Source organism: Puntigrus tetrazona, chromosome 24 (genome assembly GCF_018831695.1).
Source record: "Puntigrus tetrazona isolate hp1 chromosome 24, ASM1883169v1, whole genome shotgun sequence".
NCBI lineage: Eukaryota > Metazoa > Chordata > Actinopteri > Cypriniformes > Cyprinidae > Puntigrus > Puntigrus tetrazona.
The window spans coordinates 13,023,152-13,047,270 of record NC_056722.1 but is presented as its reverse complement, the minus strand read 5'-3'; the positions used below and the strand labels follow the sequence as shown (position 1 = coordinate 13,047,270).

The 24,119-nt window shown below is 36.2% G+C and overlaps 1 protein-coding gene across 3 annotated transcripts in view; it reads left to right on the top strand.

Annotated features, from left to right (window-relative positions):
- The first annotated feature begins 905 nt into the window (after nucleotides 1–905).
- Nucleotides 906–24,119, top strand: part of rttn (rotatin) — a 45,937-nt gene continuing 22,723 nt past the window's right edge. For all 3 annotated transcript variants that reach the window (XM_043226548.1, XM_043226547.1, XM_043226546.1), the window contains exons 1-26: nucleotides 906–1,041; nucleotides 2,303–2,490; nucleotides 2,756–2,951; nucleotides 3,178–3,255; nucleotides 4,042–4,132; nucleotides 4,230–4,344; nucleotides 5,124–5,271; nucleotides 6,424–6,589; nucleotides 7,468–7,652; nucleotides 7,783–7,898; nucleotides 9,211–9,381; nucleotides 9,651–9,863; nucleotides 10,961–11,073; nucleotides 11,196–11,322; nucleotides 12,513–12,638; nucleotides 12,906–13,022; nucleotides 13,515–13,654; nucleotides 14,726–14,888; nucleotides 15,033–15,132; nucleotides 16,215–16,303; nucleotides 16,973–17,090; nucleotides 18,801–18,897; nucleotides 19,610–19,675; nucleotides 19,843–20,034; nucleotides 20,901–21,140; nucleotides 22,162–22,306. In XM_043226548.1, coding sequence (XP_043082483.1) covers nucleotides 1,011–1,041; nucleotides 2,303–2,490; nucleotides 2,756–2,951; nucleotides 3,178–3,255; nucleotides 4,042–4,132; nucleotides 4,230–4,344; nucleotides 5,124–5,271; nucleotides 6,424–6,589; nucleotides 7,468–7,652; nucleotides 7,783–7,898; nucleotides 9,211–9,381; nucleotides 9,651–9,863; nucleotides 10,961–11,073; nucleotides 11,196–11,322; nucleotides 12,513–12,638; nucleotides 12,906–13,022; nucleotides 13,515–13,654; nucleotides 14,726–14,888; nucleotides 15,033–15,132; nucleotides 16,215–16,303; nucleotides 16,973–17,090; nucleotides 18,801–18,897; nucleotides 19,610–19,675; nucleotides 19,843–20,034; nucleotides 20,901–21,140; nucleotides 22,162–22,306 — 3,531 coding nt within the window. In that variant the 5' untranslated portion in view covers nucleotides 906–1,010. The remainder of the gene's footprint in view (nucleotides 1,042–2,302; nucleotides 2,491–2,755; nucleotides 2,952–3,177; nucleotides 3,256–4,041; nucleotides 4,133–4,229; nucleotides 4,345–5,123; nucleotides 5,272–6,423; nucleotides 6,590–7,467; nucleotides 7,653–7,782; nucleotides 7,899–9,210; nucleotides 9,382–9,650; nucleotides 9,864–10,960; nucleotides 11,074–11,195; nucleotides 11,323–12,512; nucleotides 12,639–12,905; nucleotides 13,023–13,514; nucleotides 13,655–14,725; nucleotides 14,889–15,032; nucleotides 15,133–16,214; nucleotides 16,304–16,972; nucleotides 17,091–18,800; nucleotides 18,898–19,609; nucleotides 19,676–19,842; nucleotides 20,035–20,900; nucleotides 21,141–22,161; nucleotides 22,307–24,119) is intronic.

Sequence of the window (24,119 nt, the reverse complement as noted above, 5' to 3'; positions counted from 1 at the left end):
TGCACACCATTATTATATTTCTATACAGCTATAAAATACTATTTTTGAGGTTTCTAGAAAGTTGCCTAAAGTACACCGATGTTTGGAAAATACTTATTTCACTGTACACTTTTAGAAATAAAGGTACAAAAGCTGTCACTGGGACGGTACCTACATTTTGTACCTTTTAGGTTAAAATATTTCCATTTTAGGTACTAACGTGTACCTTTTAGGTACTAAAATGTATTCCTTTTATCCATTTTGTCTATCCCCCCACCCAGTGTCAGCTTTTGTGCCTTTATTTATGTGAGTGTATCATATATATTTTTTACTATGCGCAAACAGTGCGGTTTATAAAGGTATCAGTGTTGTAATGAACACTGACATTTCCAGCAAGCGAAGAGAATCACAATACAAATGCCACCCAGGAAATCAATAAAAGATACCTCGTAGGTCATCTCAAGTCCTCTAAAAGATCAACATGCACATTCAACAAATAGGCTATGATACTCTTCGGTGTCTACTGACTTTTTCACAGCACGAAATTGAGAAACGCGAAACTTAATAGAAACGTTACACACTGTTTTATAACATGAAATGCAAACTTTAACACAAAACTAAGCTAACGTTACTCTCCCACCCTTCTTTTTAAACCTCTGAGACTTTTGTTTTAAACCGTGGAACACAAGTTTTAGTAACAGAGAGCGATTATTTAGTCATCTAAAACTTTTATACAGAAAAAAAACCTTTATGTACATTTTCGTATATGTACATGTTCAGATAAATGATGTATCTACACAATACAATTACTGATTTATATTCTCTTTTGCAAAATATATAGTCGTTTCTAGCTGCTGTAAAGCCCAAACAAAGCTCTCACACACACTCGTCTGACATATACCGGAAGTGCCTGACAGTGGCGCGCCAGTTGAAAACAGACCCGCGACGAGGATGTGACGTTTAACTGAAAACCGCCGTTGATCTACAGCAAATGCAGCCCGTTTTGTTTTCCACCTGCGAGATAAACAATTATGGAGTTATCATCACTCGTAAAAAAGATCGGTAAGACGCTTTGTAAGACAGACAGTCGGCTTTTGGGGCGATAAACAACAAACTGCGGATGCTGAAGTAGCCTGATTAGCTAAACAGAAGTGAAGATGTAACGTTATGTTTTCATCAGTCGACTGTTATGCTGCATAAACGCGTATGCGTACCAGTCGTGCTAATATTGTTATTGGGTCTTGCCAAAATAGTTGCTAAAGTCACGCGAAGGCTAATATAACGTTGTCGCGCGTGCGTTTTCACGGCAGCTCTCTCACAAAGGACCTGTCAAAGTCTTCTTTGTTGTATTTAACATTAGTTTAGTTGCTAGTTAAGTTTAGTAACTGTTTTGTAAACTTACAGTATCGGGAAAATGCGTCCGTCTGCTTTACATACGCTGCAAATGTCAATTTCTTGCTTAGTAGTTTTGTGTTGTTTTACTGTACAGATATCTAAACATCATTGAATCGTACATTTGCTTGTATCGCACGATGACTTATGAGATTAAGTCTTGTTTTCTGAGAAAAGTTTCTAAGAAAAGTGTTGCCAGGTATGTTTGCACATGCGAGGAGTTTGTTTTAGTGTCATGTCTTCCAGTACAAAGAGACAACAACAACACACACAGATAAGTAAATAAAATAAATAGAATAATAGTAATAAATTGTATGTACAGGTGTGTTATTGATTAAAATACAATAGAAATAGTATAAAAAATAAGAGTAATGATGTACTATGATAGATAAATGTCAGATTATTGCACATATTATTTTGTCTTGTTTTAAACCAAAAATCTTTAAATTAATTTTTTTTTGTTGAAGAAAACAAGGCCTTATATGTTAAGTAATTTTGCTTCTTAAGCAAATTTATCTTGATTTAAAAGGGTATTTCACCCACCAAAAAAGAACATTCTGTTCACCTTCAAATTGTTTCAAATCTGTATGTATTTAACGTATCAATAGCACAAAATAAGATATTTTAAATTATCAACTGTACCAAAGATAACGGTTGGCTTCCACAGTATGAAAAAAAAAAAATACAATGGGAAATCAGTGGCTATTGTTAACTGATTGGTTACCAGAATTAAAACAACAACAACAAAAAAAAAGACAAGTGGAAGGTGAATGATGGCCAAATTGAAATTTTTGGGTAAACTTTCCCAAAGTTTACATTTTTGAAATATATTAAAAAAATATACAAAAGTACACAGTAAGAAAATCTATTTTTGCAGTGCGGAGTGTAAAGCATTATCCTGTATTCATACGTCATTATTTTTCTCCATAAGGACACTCCTTAGTGGAAATCAGAGTTCGGGCTCTTAAAAACATCAGAAGCAAACTTGATCATGCTCTCATCGCCATTCCCGATCTGGTCCAAGAAAGGATGCTGTTTGTCTTCCTTCTGGAGTGGTTTAATTTCCCGGAGGTTCCTATGCAGGAGGACGTTCTGGAGTTGATCGGCACGCTGTCCAAGGTAATTATAATGCACAGGAGCTATGCAAAGTGATGAGAGTGTCTTTACATCGCCAGGCTGCATTTAGTGAGATGTTCTCAATGACAGGAAGTGATGTTTTAATGGGCCTCACTGCAGTGGCACTGTTCATTACCAATCAGATCACGAAGGGAAAAAAAAGTGCAAGTGGATGTCAGCGGCATCCGCGGGAAGATCCAGGCAGATTATTCTACTGGGTGGCATGTTTTGAGTAGTATCTAATTTTGGTTTCCGTTCCGTGTCAAAGCACCCAACCGGAGCCCAAATGCTACGGGAGGTAGGGGCTGTCGAATTCCTAACACAGCTCTCGCCTAATGTGGATCCTCGCCTCCGAACAGTCGTAGACGGCATCTTCGATCAGCTCTTCCGCCTCCCAGAGGCCCTGCCTGGTTGTCCGCCCACAACCTCCTACGAGCCACACTCTGTTCCCTCGCCGCAGACAGGTATAAAAACATTACATTGATTTTTATATCTTTCTGTTCTGCAGATTACCGTAGATATCGATGTCATTATAACCAATGTCAAGGTTGCCACATAGTCCTGTTTGAATAGCTGTCTGACAGCGGCTCCGGAATGAACATGAGTAGACTGTCTGATTCAAGGCAGAGGAGAGCATGAAAGTGCTGGGCCTGATTCGCTTTTCAACTGCAGCTGCTTTTGTGTTCTCAGAAGACGACTCGTCGGCTAGGGGATATTTCCAGTGCAGTAAACCCAAGCAGACAGATGCTCCCGCCCCCAGAGTATCTTGTAGGTGACATCAACATCAAATTACTTTTTGTTAACTAACTTTCAGAGAGAACCTAAACTCATTAAGTTTGTAACATGGACCACTGTGAAATTTACGTGTTAAATAACCTAATATCAACACTGATAAGAATTTTCAGGAAGTGTTTTTTGGGGTTTTTTTTCTGGAAAGGTTGGGCAGATTTGCATACCAATGAAAGATATTCTTATGAAAAAAATACTTTAATAACATTTTAGCAGTTCATCCATTTTTTTATTTCCGTCAAAAAGATTTATATACAATTTTTATATATGGAAAAAGCAGCCTTATTTCATACATCCTTATTAAATACATGCAATAAATAATGATTGAATGCAACCTTACTGAAGAAAAGTATTATCAATTTTCTAAATAAATCTTACTAACGCCAAACATTTAAAATGTATTTTTCATTTGTCATTTTCAACCATTTGAACTGATGCTTCTAAAACTGCCAAATCGTTCTTAGGATTGTGTCAGAATCTAATCTGTTATCAAGTTCTACAGTTTCGCTGACATATTTATGCATCTTTAAGAACAGTTGTGTTCAACATATTTCAGAAACCAAATGTTTTAGTTTGTCATTAAAACATGTGCACATTATACATGATTAACAGGCTTGAAGTACGGTATTTCACCCCAAAAAAAAAACATTCACCCTCATGTTGTTCCTAAACTATTGACAGAATTAACATATTCCCATATTTTTGAAATCGTTGCCTTTTTTTTAAACGTCTTGAGACTGACTCTTTCATTTCTTCACCCTGCAGTTAGTACTTCTGTGAGATGCTTGAAATTCTCAGTTTTTCCATGGCTGTCTTTGAACACCACCGATCGACATATACTGTCGTCAAATGAAAGGTGTTTGTACCCTCTGCTTGGTGTCATTTTACCACATTTGCCGTCTAATATATATATCTTATTGCCCGAAGTGACCCGTCGCTTGTTCAATCTTTAGTTCACTCAGATGCGACAATCACAATTTAGTACGAACCACCTGCGAGCTGCTTCGTGACGTCATCATGCAAGACTTCCCCGCCGAAATATTCCTGCAGAGGCCAAGTACAGTTCAAGTAAGATTTAAATTTCATTTCTGTCGGTTGTTTTAACTCCTGATGGGAGCTTCATAAGTTGAGTGACGGTGATGAAAGTGATACAGTGGGCTCTGTAAACCCCGTTCCGTTCTATAATTGAATGCCACGGAATCTGATTGGCTGTACAATGCATTCAAGTCCGGAAAGTATTGGAATGACAGCGGCAAATCGTGTCTTATGTCTAGGGCTGCACCGTGGTGATTATCTGGCAAGCTGACACTAGCCATTTTAGTACAAGCATTTAAAACAGAGCGACAAGCATTGCTGCATTTCTGTCAGAAATGTGTTGGCAAGATCCTCTTTCTAAGATATGCAGTCTCAATAGCCTCTGTGAAAATGATTTATTTCGTTGCGCTATAGTATAAAGAGTTTGAATTGTTTTGGAGGCATTGTCTCTTGTTTGTAATGCTCTTGGTCTTTTGTATAATTGTTTAAATATCGAAGTTGCCACTGGTTCTGACTCTGGAGTGATCAGTTCAATTATGTTTATTGAATCAGCCTGATCCATTGACATTGCTTTGGTATCACTGGAGGGGTGGTGCGTTATAAATTGGTACAAATTACACAAGTTAAAAGTCAGTATCTGGTGGCCTTTTATTTAGTGCCTAATTGAATGTACAATCAGGTCTCTTTAAACACTTGCAGGTTTCGGATCAGGGCGGTTGGGGTGTAATGTTATAACAATTCGAAACATGTTCTTGCAGGTTTACAAGACAACATCAACTTCTGTTTTCATATATTGCTGTTTTGCCCTCTAGAGTCTGCTGTCACTTCTCGGTCTGAATGTTGATGGCGATGTCAGCTACCTGACGTTTCAGGCATTGGCCTGTCTAGAACAGCTTTGCAGGAACTTGAGGAGCCGCCTACGTTTCTACAGAGATCCAAGCTTCTGCTCAGCCAAGCAAGGTACCAAACACCATCTATTATAAATATGTTAACTGCCTCCGTGGAGGTTCACTTATGCTATGTCTTTTTTTAGATTTTCACAGCATTCTTAAAGTCGGAATATTTATTTTTAGTTTACATGCATAGCGCATTGGCTTATTAAGTACTAAAGGGATAGGTCATCCAAAAACTAAAATTCTGTCTTACCCTCCATTCCTCGTTCATCTTCCGAAAACAAATGAAGATGTTTTTTTTTTGATGCATACCGAGAGCTCTCTGTCCCTCTCATGGAAAGCAAGGATCCTAACAAAGGATCCAAGTGACACCAGTGGTTCAACCATACATTTACAAAGCCATGAGAATACGAGAAATACGAAAAAAAAACTTTATTCAACGATAAGTCTCCTCCATTTTGGAGAGTATCACATACATACACAATGTACGCAACGTATGTGTGCGCATACGTTGTTTACGTTCAGATCAAAGTGTAAACAAGGTAAACGGCATATTTGCATAGGTGCTGCTGACACGGAACAGCAGTCCTTGTTTACAACCACTGATGTCACGTGGATTATTTTAACAATCTCCTTGCTAGGTTTCTGAGCCTTGTTTCATGTAAGGATCCTTTGCTGTCTATTGGAGGATGAGAGAGCTCTCTGAATGCATAACATTTTTTTATTTGTGTTCTGAAGATGAATGAAGGTCTAACAGGTTTGAAACGACGTCAGGGTGAGTAATTAATGACAGAATTCTATATTTTGGGTGAGCTATCCCTTTAATGTCAGTTGCATCGGTTTTGGGTCAGATTGGGTTAAAAAAAGTCTTCTGTTATACAGTAAAACACCTATGTTGAGATGTATTTTTCACAATGTCATTTGCTCATTTACCATTGGAAATTATTCTAATATTTAGTGTTACAAATTATTATAATTATCAATGTTGTTTAATATGTTTGTGAAAACGCTATACATACTATACTCTAAACTCTATACCATACATTTTTTTGGAATGCATGCCTGGGTTGTTTTTGTTTTGCTAAACAAAGGTATTAATTTCTTTTAAAAAACATTTTAACCCATTTTAACTTTTAAATATTTATTGTTTAGATCCTGTTCTAAATGAGATTTTTATAAATGCTGAATTAATATCCATCGTCTCATTTCACCCCTTTAGACCCTGTTTCGCAGAACTCGTCTATCTCCTACCCTCAAGAGGTGAGGGTTACCCAACGCTCGGGAGTCTCTTCTCCAGAGGAAATCTCCCCCAGACCCTCTGTGGTGGGCAGACCAGGTCAGCGAGTACGTGGGGATGGCCAGGATGGAGATGCTGCTTCTTCTAGGTGCTTTATTCTCTAGCTTTAATAATTAAATTAAATAGAACACAGTATTTTCCTTATTTATTTTTTATTAGATGATAAGCTGTAAAACTATAAATTCATTAAACATTTCTCTTTGTACAATTTGCAAGTAAATATTTATTTTTATTATTATTTTTTTATTCATAAAAACCTTGTCCAGAGGTAATTTACATATACAAATCATGAAGGTACAGAATTTTTTATGCAGCAAGTATGCATTAAATTTATTAAGAGTAAAGAATTTTACATTGTTAAAAAACATGAATATTAAATAATTGCAAACAAAGCATGTTTCTCGAGCACCAAATCAGCATATTAAAATGACTTCTACAGGATTATCTGACACTGAAGACTTGAGTAATGTCTACTGAAAATTTTGCTTTGGCCTCACAGGAATAGATTACACTTTAAAATAAGCTAAAATAAAAATTTAATAATAATATTTCACAGTATTAAACTCTTTTTTTTTTTCACCCCAAACATTTCACTTAAAATTATTTAATAAAAGTACATTTTAAAATATTAAAATAAAAAAAATGATTTCTTTAAAATTGTAATAGTGTTTCACAATATTGTCTTATTTTAAAAAATAGATTAATGCAACCATAAAACAAGTATGTTCACTCCAAACATTTGACTTAGAATTCTAAAATAAATAAAACTACAAAGTGTGAAATACTGTATGGCCTTTAAAGGCTATAATTACTAAATTTAGGTGTATGTTGGAAAAGATGAGAACTAAATTTAGCGAAAGTATTCGTCACCGCCTTTTGAAAAATCCTTTCATTTTTTTTAAAATGTTGCTCGCAACCATTCATGTCTTTGGCAATTAAGAATTCTTTTTGATTTGTGTGGTGCAGCGGTAGCAGTAGTCAGAGAGGGGCTCCCCCCAGGCCAGCCCGACAGTCTCCCCTCCCGCAGCCCCACCCGGAGCTCCCTCCAGAGATGGAAGCGGAGGACTCGCTGGAGCTGCAGCTGCAGCAGTGGAGCCTGGCTAGATTCGCCGTGGCAGCCGTGGAGCACGCTCTCCCTCTCATCAGGACAGGTGAGAGTCCTCTTAAACCCTCTTTCCTGTTTCAAACGCGGCTGCAGCTGCTGCCGATCCCCTCACGCGTATGCTTCCCTCGCTCATCATATTCCCTTCTTTTTTTTTTTCGAATCCCCCGCCCTCTTAGAGAGCCTGAAGGTTTTCCAACGGGTGCTAGAGCTGCTGGCAGAGGCACAGGGGCTGCTGGGAGACAGCGTAGCCCCCGAGGTGTGGGACGAGCACAGCCTGACTGCGACAGAGCTGGCAAGTGTCTTCAATAACCCTCCTCCACGGTGCAGATCCTTAGCCATGAGGCTGATGTCTGCATTAGTGCATACAAACACACACCTGTCGCTGCTCCCTCTCACCCACTCCACTTACTCTGAGGGACAGATGGTCATTGTAGAATGTTAAGCTATCAGCACAAATAAGCCATGGCACGACCGTTGTTTTTAGGGCAGTTTTACCGCTTAGAAGTCCCTGTTTGCTCTTGACAACTTAATACATCTGCTATTTCCATCTAAAATATTTGTATTGGTTTAGTAAAATACAGTAAGACTTTAAAGTTTATTTTAAGCTAGAACCTGTTTCAGTATGGCAGTATACTATAGCATTAATAATAAAGCAGCTCATGTTATATAAGAATGAACTTACTTTTAGAGAATTTAATAATATTGCTTAACGTTAGTGCTTTAATACATTTCAGGTTGTATAAATTAACATGCATTAATGTATTATGAATGAACATTAATAATAAAAAATACTACATTTTTAAGTTAACCTAGATTAATAAATTCTGTTTAATTGCTGTTTATATTAGTTTATGATACCTTATTCATCAACTAGTGTTAGTGTAATGAGCCACATTGATAAAATATTACTTTTTTTTATTTTTTATTTATTTATCCAAGATGGTTCCATTGAGATGCAATATCTCTTGGGTCAGTGTTACCCAATGAGCATATATGCTAACATTAAGGTATAATTACATTATATTATTATATTGCATTATATTACATTGCCTTTTACAATATAAAAGAACATCGTTCAAATTCATGTTAGTTTATAATGCATAAACCAATGTTAACATATAGATATTCACAAAATGTTAACATTCACAACCTTATTGGAAAGTTTTACCATTATCATTATATTAGTTTGCTTTTTTTCATTCAGCTTATGAGTATTTAACATAAAATTACATCAGTACATGGCATTATACTCATAACAAGGATTATGTAGGTCGCATCACGCTGATTTACAAATTTGTCTCGTCCAATGATGCTCATTGCCCGTAGAAATCTTTTTAAACGAACCCATTGTGCTTAGTGTGTGCGCACACCTATGAGAACGTTCCCCGTCGCATATGATTATGTATATTTCACGGCATGCCTCTCTCCCTTCATTGATCTTTAATGCATGCTCATGGCGTTTTATTTTGAAAAACTGCTGTCATCTGAAAACTTTCTTTGAAATGCACAGGACTCTTGCTGCCCCCTGCTGGCAATAAAATGGCATGAGATCAGTGAGTCTCTCAGTACTTATGTTTTTTTTTTGTTTGTTTTTTTTGTGAAAGAGAGAGAAATTACAGGCATGTATAGAGACGTTGGGAGATGTTATATGCTACCACCATGGCATGACTTCCTCTGAACAACCAGAATCGTCTCTGATCCACCACCGAATGGTCTTCACAGGCACTGCCATTTTCACAATGCGTCTCCTGCAAACCTTGTTACCTGTGGAGAAGGTGAGCGAGCATATGGCTGTTCCATTCTTAGACATTAATAAGCCGTGCCACCATCGCTGAATGGACATATGGCCGTGTCCTTCATGGTCATTATTAAAACAAATGAGAGTGTGAAACACACCAGAAGTTGCTGTGAAAGGGTCAATTGTTCAGTTTAAGCCATAGACCTAAGGACAGCATGTAATTACAGACAAATTCATTAGTGTGTGCTTGTTTATTGTACATATGTGTGTTTTTTTTTACCTTATGTATGATGTCTTTACAAACAGGCTGGAGACAACCTTCCGGAAAGTACAGTGGCTGCCATTTTCCTCGTGTGTCTCGATTCATCCTTCAGTGTGGCGTACCCTCTCATCCATGAGTCTGCCGTGGCGTACCTAGAACAGGCTTGCTTTGAAAGATACAGCCTGTATCGTAGAGTATCCCGCGTTTCTCACTGCATGGAGGCTACGTGCACTTTTTTAAAGGATGCACAGTCTGAGGTAATGATTGGAAACTTTAAAGACCGAATAACTAAGGAAATGTACTAGAAAAATACGTACTTTCTAGCGGAGGCGTCCAGTGATATTGAATTTCCGGTTGATACAGATAAGCCGATAAATTTAATATAATGTTATAGCTTGTGTTAAATACTGTTATCTAAATAAATGTTAGGAAGATACCAAAAATAAATACATTTAAGATTGCTGATGCAATAAAGAATAAATTCCTTTCACTGGATTCACTGAATTGAAATGATTAAAATTCTGGTTGATAAGCTAATAGTTATTTTATTTTGTTATAGTTTGCATCATACACTGTTGTCTAAATAAGGTAAATTAAAAATAGATTAAAAATACATTAGGAAAAAACCTAACTAAAATGTAAAAACAGGTAAAATGAGAATGAACAATGAAAATGTACACTAAGTAAATTTTGACAATCATTTCTAGTCTTGTGAGGTCCAGCAATGGAATCCAATGGTGGCTAAAAGTTTCCTTAGTGTTTGATATTCTCTGTGTGCTAAATAATTTAAAGGGATAGGTTGCTCAAAAAAGAACATTTTGCCATTATTTTCCCCTCAGGTCATTTCAAAGACAGAAAGCTCATTTTAAAGCTCATCTTCGTAACACAAATTAGCTTTTTGATCCTGCATAGACAGCAACACAACTGACACATTCAAGTCCCAGAAAGGTAGTAAAGACACCTTTACATTAGTCTATGGGAGATCAGTGGTTCAACCTTAATTTTATGAATCTGCAAGAATAGTTTTGTGCGCAGAGAAGACAAAAAAACATGTGCATTCTAAAGTGGAAGTCTGATAAGCTGTGTCTTCTCTCTTTAAGATGCACTCGCATGTGTTATACTATTGTTAATGCATGTCGAAGATTGACACACAAATGAACAGAATTATTTATTTTTTATTTTTAGCATTATTTTTGTTTTCTTTGGGAACAAAAAAGTATTGAATCTGGTTCTCTCATCGTCATAGTACAAAGATCTCACTGCCCATGCTCGTCATACCTGTGTGCTTTTATTTTCTGTATAACTAATTAAGAATTTTAAGTAAAATCGATTTAAGTGAAATGTTTCTTAACAGGGCGATAAGAATTGGCACGAGCTTCTGGAGCTCGCTGACCAAGGAATAGATGCTTTTCCGTACCATCAGCACCTACCGGTGGTGAAGGAATGCGTCCAGGTTTGCTCCTACCTGTAAGTTGCTCACAGTTATGGAAACTGTAAAACCATCGTTGACATCTGCTGTTTTGTCTGGCACTGCGGAAGAGGTGTCATCGCATAAAAATCTTTAAAAAAAAAAATGTGTCTCTTCGTAGGTGGAAATTTGCACAAGCAAGCCCGCTCCTGCAGTCGGAGAGTCAGAAGATATTTCTGAAACTTTTGTCTCATCCTCTGTCCCCGGTGAAGGCAGAAACCTACTCCTGCGCTCTGAGCATTTTGAAGGTACAAGATGTGCAGTGGAAATTGGGAGACGGAGCCTATTTTAAGCCACTTCCAGTAGTTAAGTGACAGGGAAAAGTTCACCTAGTTTTAAAAACGTGAATATTTCAACCAAACTAGCTACATCGGTGGTCAAAGTTGGACATTAACCGATCTAACATGGTTTTAAGTGCTTCACCCAGCAGTCCAGTGTTTCCTGTTCTGTAGTAAAGTGCTGAACCTCAAAGAAGAATGACCACAATTTATTATAAACAATTATGAATTAAATTTACTGCTAGTGCTGTCAAATGATTAATTGCAGTTTTGTTGACATAATTTGTGTGTGTGTGTAATATGTATATTTATTATGTATATATAAATGCACACACAAACCGCATATATTTTGAAAATGTTTACACGTATTTATTAAATAAATGTAATATAGAAATGTTGCATATTTATTAAATGTATACATGCAAGTGTTTGTATTTATATATGCGTAATATATATGCACAGCACACACACACACATTTTTGTTTTTGATATGATTAATGTTGACAGCACCAGTTATTACATTCGGCAATATTCAGTATATATTGTTAATTTCAAATCTGTGATATTTGATTATATAAGTGCTGTTAGAGAGCATTACATTATTTTATATAATCTTATTTATATAATCAAATTTAATTATATTATTACATTCACACTGCCAAGTACTTTTATAGTTTGGGGTCAGTAAGATATATATTTTTAAAGAACCTAATGTTTTTATTTAGCAAGGATCAATTCAGTTTAATAAAAAGTGACAGTAAGTATAAGTGTTACAAAAGATAACAGAATTACAAAGAAAAAGAGAAACAGCATTACTGCTTTACTATATTTCTGCTGAAATAAATACGAAAATCATAAGAAACTTCTTTCAAAGAATTGAACCAATAAAATTGTACCAAAAATCGCATATATTAAAATATTACAAGTTTACTATATGTAACTAAATATCATCGAAAGCACTCTTTAGAGCAGGTCAGAAACTTGTGCACCTAACCCGATCATTTGTAGAAAGTAAAATGCTGTTACCTTTCATAATGTTTGCGTTTCAGTCTCTATTACATTGCCTAGCCGTTCTATTACACTCCACATAGTGTGTTGGTGACCCCTGAGCTCTGTAGAAGGTAATATCCCACCCTAACTTCCTGCTCTCATCCCTACAGGAGTGTTTAGGAGTTCAGAACGTGGCCAGACCTGCCTCATCCATCTGTAGCGGAGCGCATTTCTTGCTCCATTCCCGTGTCCTGTATGAGATCAGTGTGTTTGGCCTTCAAGACCAAGCAAGAGAGGTGAATTATTCATCTTCCTGTTTCCAGAGAGACCCAAAGTAATGCACAAAGAAGAAATAGTTTGAACAACCAATACACAGCTCGCTAATAAATAATGTATCCACGCTTCATGTTTAATATGTTACTGAGGTCATGCTAAGCTAATGATTGACATTGGAAATGCCCCTGTATCAATGCTGCAGGTGGCAGTTGGTGCATTTGGATGAGGTAGCTTGTTGTAAGTGCAATATCATAGCGCCATCAACTAACTTTATGTGTGATCCAAAGGTGAGCGCTGCTGCCAAGGATATTCTACTCTATCTGCTGAAGGGACGATTGATGATGACAGCTGCAAGTTGGAGCAGATTTAATGAGGCACTTTACCCGGTCATTCCCGTATTACAGGTGCAAACACTCTTTCCTTTCTCCCCACCTCCCGTCACACGCACACAAATGCACAGCCGCAATATAACCGTCAAACTAGGCTGAAAAAATAATTTCCAATATAATATTAACGCGTTTGCGAGACGCCCGAGGCTGAATGGTAATATCCATGTTACTCCGCATTCTATTTTAAACAAGGTTATTTTGTTCTTTTCAACAAGCAAAGCTATGTTTCATTTTTTTTTTTTTTTTTTTTTTTGGGAACGACTTCCACTGCGGGTGGGGTGGGGTTGAAATTGAATATTCATAAATCTTGTCAAGGTCAACACATTTGATTCATTTTTTAGCTGGAGCCTCTGAGTAATTGGTTTGTGCTGTCAATAAAGCAGTGGTGAAATGGCATTGTGCGTTGTTTATTGTTTTTCCAAAATGGATTTAAGCTTGAGAGTCTATTGTCTGCCATGGCCGTGTTAAAACCTGGTCCGTGTTTTTTTTTTTTTTTTTGTATATTAGAGTTACGCAAGCACAGAGGACGCCCTGGGAAACTGTATCCTGCTGATAAGTGAAGCATCTGCTGAAAAGGGAGATGAGGTGTGCTTGCTGACTGCTAGACTGAGGGCCGCCCTCCGGCTTTTGTTCACCAAGCATCAAGCGTGAGTTAAACGTGCACATCGCTTCGGATATCTAAGAATTCTTAAGGCAGCAATTGGCAAAAAATGAAAAATCCGTCATCATTTGCTCATCCATATCATTTTCTTCTGTGGAACACAGCATGCGATTGTTTGTTTAACATTAATGCTGCTATATGTAACTTAAGTGTCAAGGTCTTCATGTGGGACACTTAAAAGCAGTCCTAGATAGCGTTCCCCCTGTGAAAAGGAAGTGCCTTGTTACACATTATATGTACCTACTACAATAAAATATACATAATTACTACAAGTAACCCTGAAACGAATCCTAACCATATAGTAAACGCATGTAATTAATAAATATTACTCAGTACTTAAATTTTACTATAACAGGGACACCTTAAGATAAAAAGGTGCTTTTTATATCTGTTCTTATAGATACTGTAATGGTAATAAATAATGACATTAAAGACTTATTATGTGTACTTAAAGAATACACTTTCAAAGCCAATTTCTTAACATAAGTACACTATAAAAATTGCACTTTGTATTCTCAAATGAAATATTTTACTGTACATTTTATGTGCGTAAAGATATTTTAATAAGAATTGTTATTTAGAGAATTACGCTTTTTTGATGTGTTGACTAACATAAAAGTGCTTTACTATAAATTTAAGATTACTGTTGTTCCATATTACATTAATATTCAAGTAAATATTTTTAAATGCACTAAATAGCAACTTCATCATTTTAAATTTGTTGTTCCTAGTGCATTTGACATAATGACATGACATAAAGTTAGATCAAACCAAAATATTTTTACAACTAAAGAGGTCATTCTGAAAATTCTTCAGTATTTAAGAATGTTCCACATAAGGGAGTCAACAAAGCTCAGCTTATTGCGTTTAAGAGAAATTAAGACTGAAATACGTTCTCATTTAATTGCAGTTGACGTGCAATTTACTGCTGTTTAACAGAGACCGAAAAGAAAGTTGTTATTCACAGAAAATAATCAGCATTTACTTTATTGTATAGAGAAGAGCAGGCTTAAAAAAACTCTCAAATAAATATTTTGCCTCCGTTTGCAACTTTTAGTATCAGGAACACAGCAGTCCAACATCTGCTACCACACCTGACCAGCGCCGGTGGAGCCAGACCAACCCTGGACAGCTCCACGCTGTCATGTTTACCAAGTCTCTATGTTCTTAATGAAAACGTGGACATCAAGTTGAGCAATTCAAACAAGTCATATGTGAAGGTAAATCACTGCCTTCACTCAGCTGTGTGTTAATAATGCACTCTAGTGTTGTATTGAGTAGTTGTTGGTGAAGAATCATTACTGGCATTGACATCATGTGATGAAAAATGCTGCTTTATTTTTGGCGGTTTGTTTTTTTTACAGGTGGAGTCTGTAAATAAGTTGTACAATATTCTCACGTCGGAAACGGTAGATCTAGTTTTGCGGAGATCTGCGGCTGAACAGCTGACTATTGTTCTGCAAGGTAAGGAATCCATCTTTTTCTTTTTTATGCAATAAAATCAAAATAAAATACTTATTTTATGAAATAAAATAAACATTAACTAAAGTTTTATTTGAGCTAATTGCTAATGTAACATTTCAAATTTTTGTAAACTTAACTAAAACTAAATTTCATTTAAAAACTGAAAATGATAAATCATTATTAAAAATGGAGCCCAAAAGAATAACAGAACATAAGAAAAAGTCTAATTTAAAAATAATAACTATCTGTAATGATATATCATCAATGCTAAATTAACACTAACTATGTTTACATCCAAAGATTAGAATTAAACGTATGCTAAAAACTGGAATATTGAATTTGTTTTTTTGTTTTTTTTGCAACATTTGCCAATAAAGCACCGTCCAATCCAATGAGTCAAAAGTGAACAAAATCGTCACTTCCTGGTAAACTGCCACCAAACATATTAGTAAAAGCCACCGAATACAATCATTTTCTTTATGAGATAAATTACTTGTGCCGCAGAGCGATAAATGCAGTCATTGCTTTCGGAGGCGGGAGTGGTATAAGACAATTATACAGAAGTATGACAGACCTTGCTCAGGCATTTCAGTACAACCAGATCGTCCCCTGCTTGTCAAGTTATCCTGTGCATGGAGGAATTTATTCGGTAAAAGCGTTTCCATTGTATTTTTGGCCATTTTATTTTATTTTATTTTTTGGGGGATGAAAAGTTAATACTACTCAAATATGCACAGACTTTTTAAATTTATGCACGTCTTGATGTTTTCACCCAGCGTTATTTTTATTTTTTTTATGCGCTATTCCAAAATGCTCATAAAAATAGGTTAATGAAAATAAAGCTACTGCATTATGCATTATAACATTACGCTGCTGCATTATTCATTATAAACTAATGCGTGGACTGCAACAAATGAAACATGTTGTCTTTCCTGAGTGAGCTCCATATTTCTCACAGACCAATTTTAAGTGTTTTGAAGTGTTTGATCTTTAAAACATAAATTGACAAAGCAGATAACATATTTCAACATGGGCTAGAAACAAAGCCAGTCTTGATTTATATTTCATTATGTTCTTTATAGATTCATCAATGCATGCTGCGCTGAAGGCCTTGGGTTTATCAGACAAGCTCATATCTTTCATCAAGGAGTGTGTCAACAACAATGTGGCGGTAAACCTCGCATTCTCTGTTGTTTCGTGCGCCTTTTATCATGAATGAATAAGGGAAACTGGTGTCTGGGCATGATGCTTCCGTTAATGGTGTCAGTCAAGAGTGAGTCGGTATTAATTCGCGTCTATTTCATGATCTGTTCATCCCTAGGCTGAAAGCTGCCAGCTTTGTTGAGTATTCCAGCCTGCTAATGTGACTAATTAGCAAAAATTATGCACCGAAATGTCTGGCAATTATGCCACGAGCAGAATCCGATACGTCGCCATGCCTAGTTAGTGCTGTTAATGTCAATTGTGACTTTGCTTTGGCTGTTTGTTTTCCCTACTAGGCTATCTTATGTTTTTGTGGCGTTACAGTCTTCCTGTGAATGTTATGACTGCGGACGTGCTTAATTTTGACACCGTAAACACTTCTAGACTCAACACGATGACTTATTATGACTTTTCCCACTAGCAAGGCAGCACCAATGGCGTAACACCTTTCTAAACAACTTAGCACTCAAGTAGTTTATCGCGGAGTGTGAAAGTTCTTATGATGATTATTAAATCTTCTTTAATTATTCGGTTCTTCTAAGGAGCCCCAGACCTTTGCGACTCATGCTTTGTGCCCTGTCTGTGGGATCTGTTGACACTGGGATGTTTTGAATTCAGGTTTTTATTCATTATGTAGAGCATGGATTGCTTGTTGGAGCCCAGCGTATGCATGCTGAGGAAGCTGGTGTTTGCAGACCCCTCCCTGCGTCACAGTCTGGCTCAGCAGACGTCTCTTCTCATCATGCTGCTCAGAGGTACGGCCCGCAAAACATCCCTCCAACATTAATTCGTTCAGTTTACCGTAGATAATTAGTCCTAAACCCCAAAGTTTTATAGGCACCTTTTGTAGTATTTTACATTCTCTTAGTGTTTTTGTCAGCCACTTTGGTGCAAAGTGACAATTTTGGGTCTCAGTCCATCTAGCACCGCCAACAGTTCATAATTCATTAGCACGGTCACTACTGTTTAAATCTTTAGCGGGGGTAAGTTATAAAAAAACAAAAAAACAAAAAACGTTTAAGTCTCTTACACTCACCAAAGCTGCATTTGTTTGATCAAAATGCAGTCATATTGTAATATTATTACAGTGTAAAAGAACAGTGTTCTATATACATTTGCATAAATAAGCTTTCCACTGATGTATGATTGTCCAAATGAAGTTCTTAGCAAAGCATATTACTAAACAATTGAAGTTTTAATATGTTTACAGTAGCAAAAAAAGTATCTTAATGGAACATGGTATGGTCTTTACCTAAAGTTGTCAGGATTTCTGGCGTAAAAGAAAATCATTTTGACCCATACAGTGTATTTTTGGCTATTGCTACAAATATACCTCAGCGGCTTAAGACTGCTACATTGCGCTCAACACATTTGATGGCATAGATAACTTAAACAGGAAGTGAGAACATGTTTAATTCCTTTTCTTATTAAACCGATACTTGGTAGATGTCATTGCCATGATGTCTTACTGCTGACAGCATTGCCTACTATTCAAATGAAAATGTCATTATACTAGCTGAAACTGGCATAATTTAGCAAAATAAAGTCATGATTTTTGTCTGGATTGCCATGTTTTTTGCAATCGATTTTACAATATTTTACAATATAAGTTTAGAGCACCTGCACATCAAAATTCATACATGTGATTGGATGTTTTGTACGCATTTCAACACATGCAAACAACTCATTGGCAATTTTTTTTTTTTTTTTTTTTTTAAACAAATCTTTGTTCCCACCGTGCCATGAGGATTTATAAGCGAAGTAACACGTACTGCCTTCCTAGGTGTATATGATTTTAGTTTCAGATGAATACAATCTGATTTATATTAAGAAATGTCTTCAGAGCACTGTGGAATAAAGACTCAAAATCACAACCTCCAAATGTATTCATCTGAAAGAAAAAAGTAATATACTCTTGGGACGGCTTGAAGATGAGTAAATCATGGGGTAGTTGTAATTTTTTTGGGTGAACTATCCCTTTAAATACTGCTTGTGATTGCACACTTTGTTTTTATATTTACAGCTGAAAATGCAAAGCTATTGACACTCTCCTTCCAGTTCTCTTGAACATTACACAAATGGCAAATGTAATTTTTATACATGTCCCACATGTCCAGACATTTACAAGCATTTCCAAGTAAACACCTCCCCAGTATGCTGTTTGTGAATGTTTGCGATCGCCTAGAGTATGGTGATGTAAAATTTGTTTTTCTGGCTCAAGACCTTTTTTTGTTTTGTTTTACTTTAACATCTATAATTGATGAGTTGCGTTTGCCTTCCCCGTTGTAGTTTTGTTTTCCTGTTTTATTTCTCCCTGCTCTCAGGATGTAGCCTTTCATGCTACTGTGCCACAATTAACCATTTTTAATGTGCATTTATGTAGTACGATTCCTGCTTTGACGCCATTGTATATTTAAATGATTGCTCCCCAGGTAATTTGACTTCTTTTGTTGCATCTTTTTAAGCTTCTCTGTTGATAAAGGAGAAGCAGGGCGATGTGAGCGAGGCTGCCACATTGATGTGCATTCTGCTGTTTGATGAAATAGCAAGAATGGATGTTTGGTATGTTTTCTTTGTTGTACAATCTGTGTCTGTTTGTAAAATATCTGCAGCCAGTTGCATTCATCCCTGTGGGTTACTGATGACGTTCTTATAATCACAATTGTTTTCTTGAACCTAAAAGAATAGTTTACAGCTAAACTGAAAATTTGCTAAAAATGTTCTCAACCTTAGGTCATCTCAGATGTATATGACATTGCTTCTTTATTCCAATTGATCTTCTGGTGTGAGTAGGTGCTGTCGGAGTCCAAAGAGCTGATTAAAACAGGACAATAATTCACAAGTAACACGCATGACTCCGGTCCATCTTGTGAACTGAAAATCTATATGTGTGCAAAAAAATCATTCCATCATTAAGGTGTTTTAATTTTAAACTCTCTTCTTTCATCTATAAACCGAATTTGTTTAGTACTGTTTTAGACTATTTTCACTCGTAAACTGTGCTTAATCTGTGCATATTTCTCTCCTGATTCAGACGAGGTGGCTTTTTCACAAGAGAAAGGACTAGTAAGATAAAAATGTCTTTTATGGTGGAATGGTTTCTTACAAGCATGCTGCTTTTCACTTCACAAGCGGTTGTGATTGCGACTTTTTTCATCAGCTTTTTGGAGACTCATTCTGACGGCACCCATTCACCGTTAAGGATCCGTTATATTGTTTATTTATTTATTTCGGAATGCTTTGGCTCACTTTTACATCTTTGTTTCCCGATCAGGATCGAAAAAGGTGGCTCAGACGCAAGCCTGTCTTCCTTCTCGCTGCCTGCTGCCATTATACGGAGGTAAATCACATCCATTACGACATTTTAGCTGTGCATTAAAAGAAATGGCCGTTTAATTTCACCATAACCTTACTTTCAGAGGTGTCATGGGTAAATTAAATGGCGATTTAACTATTATTTGACAGATTAATTGTATATTAAATGTCTTATCTCATCATTTCTCGCAGGTATAATCTGCCGTTTCAAGCTCCTTCACACCATGCAGTGAGTCCCTACTGTTCAGTACTTCCTCCATACTCAGACCTGCTGAGTCTGAAACCTGCCTGGGAAGCACTGCAGATCACCTGGAACACAGCATGGCATTCTGGGATTGATGGACTGCTTGAGCATCTGAGGGGTTTTAGGAGTGATGTCCCCGAGTAAGTTGGTTTTGGGTTTTCAGGAATTAAATGTAATTTAATTCGTAACACTTTACAGTAAGGTTTCATTTGGTAATGTTAATTAAATGCATGAACTAAGAACAAACAGTACTTTTACATTTATATATTAATGTCAGTGCTCATTTGAACATTTACTAATAATTTTTTTAAATAAAACTTGCATTGCTAATATTAATGAATGCACTGTAGAACGTGTTATTTTACATAATATATTAATTACTAACATTAACAAAGACTAATAAATGCTTTAAAATCTATCGTTAGCTAATGCATTTAATGATCAACTTAAGTTGTTTTAATTGCTTTTAAGCACTAAAATTTTATTGAGCATTAGAAGTTTTGGGTAGTAAACCTAGATCATCTTAAGCGTTACAATAGATCACTTTTATTGTTGAACTGTTCAGAAACTTTAGCAGGGTACAATTTATGTTTGAGGATAAACGTCATTTTAATATGCAGCAGCTGTTGTTTTGTTACCAAGATTAAAATGATTACAGATCTGCTGGCAGTAAACCCGTTTGACCTCCTTAAAGAAATAAATGAAAATATGAAAATTCTGTCATTATTTACTGTCATACCAAACCTGTAAAAGGAAACTTTTCTTTATTTATTTTGAAGAATCTTTTGTAACACCAGCAGTATATTAACGGTTCATGATGACCATCTGTGTAAAACACGAAAAAAACACATTGTTATAAAAAGTTCCTTAAGATCTTGTCATGCCATATGATCATATCTAACGCACATTTGCATCCAGAAATGAAAAACGTTTACTTTCTAAATTCTAGAGTTCTGAACGGATTAAAGTTTTCATTTCTTTAAACCCCTCATTTTTTACTTCAAAGGTTTCATGGGGAGCTGGCGCTGTCTGAGTCTCAGGCGGTGGTCTTAAGAATAAGCAATTTAAGGTCCGGGTTGCAGGACTGTGTTCACGCAGTACGGGACGCAAGCTCCCACAGCACAGTGACCTTCGCCATGACCAGGATGCACCTGTACCTCCTCACAGACCGCCTTGCACTCAAATGCACCTCCCAGAGCTGCAAGAACATCCTGCAAACCCTGAGCTGGCACAACGCTGTAGAGAGGTAAGCTCTGTGTGTGTGATCTATTGATTTGTTTTCCTGTACCTCCAGATTTGATCACCAGGCATGACTTAGCATGAGCTTGATGAAGTGCGCCTGCATATCACAGCGCTGAACAATAAATGAGCTGACACATTCAGACACGGAGCAGAACAATGTTTTATCTTTGGCAAAATAGAGCTTAGAAATGAAACTGACACAACTAAATATAGTACTGTGCAAAAGTTTAAGGTCAGATGTTTTTATTTATTTTATCTTATTTTAAAAAATAATTTTGCTTGGCAAAGATGCATTAAATTGATCAAAAGGGACAGTAAATACATTTATAATGTTACAAAAGACTTCTCTTTTAAATAAATGCTGTTCTTTTAAACGTTCTATTTATCAAAGAATTCTGAAAAAAAATGTGCCATGGTTTATGCACAGATGATAACAATATTTATAATATATGAATATGCACAAAAAGAGCATATTTATTTGTTTATCTATTTATTTATTTCCTTCTTGGTGACATTCCTGCATCTACCTGCATATTATATATAATATGAAAATTAACTTTTCCATTACAAAAATTAATTACATTACAAATTTATATTTAAATAGAGAACAGTTCTTTTAAACTTTAGTGATTTTTCACGATATTTTAGTCCCTTTTTGATCAAAAACATCAAACCTGGTTAGCATAAGAGATTTAATATAAAACAAAGCAGTGCAGTGCATATTTAAAATGCGTATTGTGCAGTAATAACCATTTTAAAAGTAATATACACTTAAAAACATTTTACACCCTTGTAAAACAAATATTTTGACCTTTTGAGAACAAATTATACGTATTGTAAGAATATTTCACAATATTACTGCTTTTTTTTCAGCTTTAACTCAGAAATACAAAAACACGATTATGTATTATTATGTAATTTTAATCAACCTTAGTAATAGACGTCTTTAAAAAAAAAACATAAATCTTAACAACCTGCAACATCTGAATAATAAAGCAAACTCTTTTTTTTTATTAACCTGACAGATTTCTGATGGTACGTCCAGCCTGCCATCAAGACGAGAGGCTGTTGGTGGACATTGTGTCATTCCTCAACACCTTCTTCAAGCAGAACCAGTCTGAACCGGACCACCAGGACCTAAAATGGCTCTTAGAATTACTCCTAAACCAGGTATTCCTGAATACCTGAAAACCGTAGCTGTCTTGAATCTGTTATGGATGAGTGCCTGCGTTTCTGCGAGATTACTTTGGAGACCTCGTAAAACAATAAGGAGACTTATTGTACCTCGGTAATTAAATTAGTTGGCCCTCCTGCCTCAGATGAACACAGTGTGGTGTATTTATTAAGAAGAGCTGAAATAAATCACGCTGCGGAGCAATACAAATACATTAATATTGTATTAACACTTGTAACGGAGAGCCGTTCATCAGCTGTCAATGTTTTTGGTTTCTCACGCTGGGGATGAATGGCTTTATTTCTTAAAAGTCTCTTTCTGCCTTACCTCGCATTAATGTGTATGCATGCAAACAAACCTCGACGCCCGACGGAGAACGCTGGGTTTGATGAAACGCCTGGTGGGGGAGGTGGTGAAATGCAGAGAGCATCCACAGTCGCTGGAGTGTTTCTCAAACATCTGTGCTGTCTAAATGAAACACAGGCACTACAGTGCTTTTTTTTTTTTTTTTTTTTTTTTTTACAGTGCCTGCTAAAGCAAGCACATGCTTATTAATATTCTTTCGCACAATATTTTAAAACGCAACCCATCGTGCATCATTAAGAGCTTCGGACGTGAATGATTGCTCAAATCGTGCGGCTTAATGAGGAGCAGTATGCTATTACTTTCGAATGTTCCAGCAAACACCTGCACGCGATGTTATTCATAATTAAACCGTTAAAATCGTTATTGTTAATTGAAATATAATGAAGCTGAGATAAAATAAAAAGATTAGGTGAAGAACTTGAAGAAACTTCAACGAAAACCGCAGATGTTGCTTTGTCGTCTTGCCAAAATAAGTTGTACGATCGCGGAAAATCGGCTAAATAGAAAAATGAAACCACAAACTGACAAAAAGTGAAAAAATTTGCATTGTATAAAAATTACTAAAAGTAAAAATTAAATAAATACTGTAAATATAACATGAGGCAGTGCTATAGTATATAACTAATACTAGAAAAACACTAAACTGAGAAACTACATACCAGTGCCCTTAGCCACCACCCACAACATGATTAAAATGCCCTAGCAGTCATTTAAAAGAGCATAGAAATCACCTAGTGGCCATCCTAGCAACTAAAACATTCTAGCAATCGACTAGAGAACCCTGTAGGACCCTAGGATTTCCACGTGTAAAAAACGTTGATGGATTTTTGCCAGATTTCGGATGGATAAATATAAGGCATGTCAGTTTACTGATGTAAGGGTCATGCTGTGCATCTCTTTGGCCATTAATCTTGATTACTTCATTACCAAAATCGACCATCTCCTTTCCGAGATTTGTGTTCTTTTGTGTTAATGTTACAGGCTGGTCTGTGAAAGAGTCTGGATTTGCTTGTTTCAGTCCGGCTGATGCTTGGGTACAACTTAATGACATCCTCTTGTCTTGGGCCCTCTTTGTGGAATTTTAGCTCCTCATACGTTCAGATCGAATCTTAATGCATCTGATTCACTCTGATAAATAATAATAATTTTTTTTTTATATAAAATCGATTATTTACAGATGAAACCGTTAAAAATGTAATCCGGAAACGGAAAAACTGATTTGGTAAAAATAAAACTGAATGTGAAAAAGAGAGAAAAAACATATTTCATAGGGCCTTGAACATGTCATTTTTGTTCAGCTTTGAATATATTGTTATTAAATGTGTGTTTCATGATATCTTCAGAAAGTGTGAAATATAATGTACATACCTGAATAAATATGCAGGATGTTTCTAGTGATGCTCTCTGAGGAATTTGTAATACAGCTGCCGTTTTTGGTGGCGT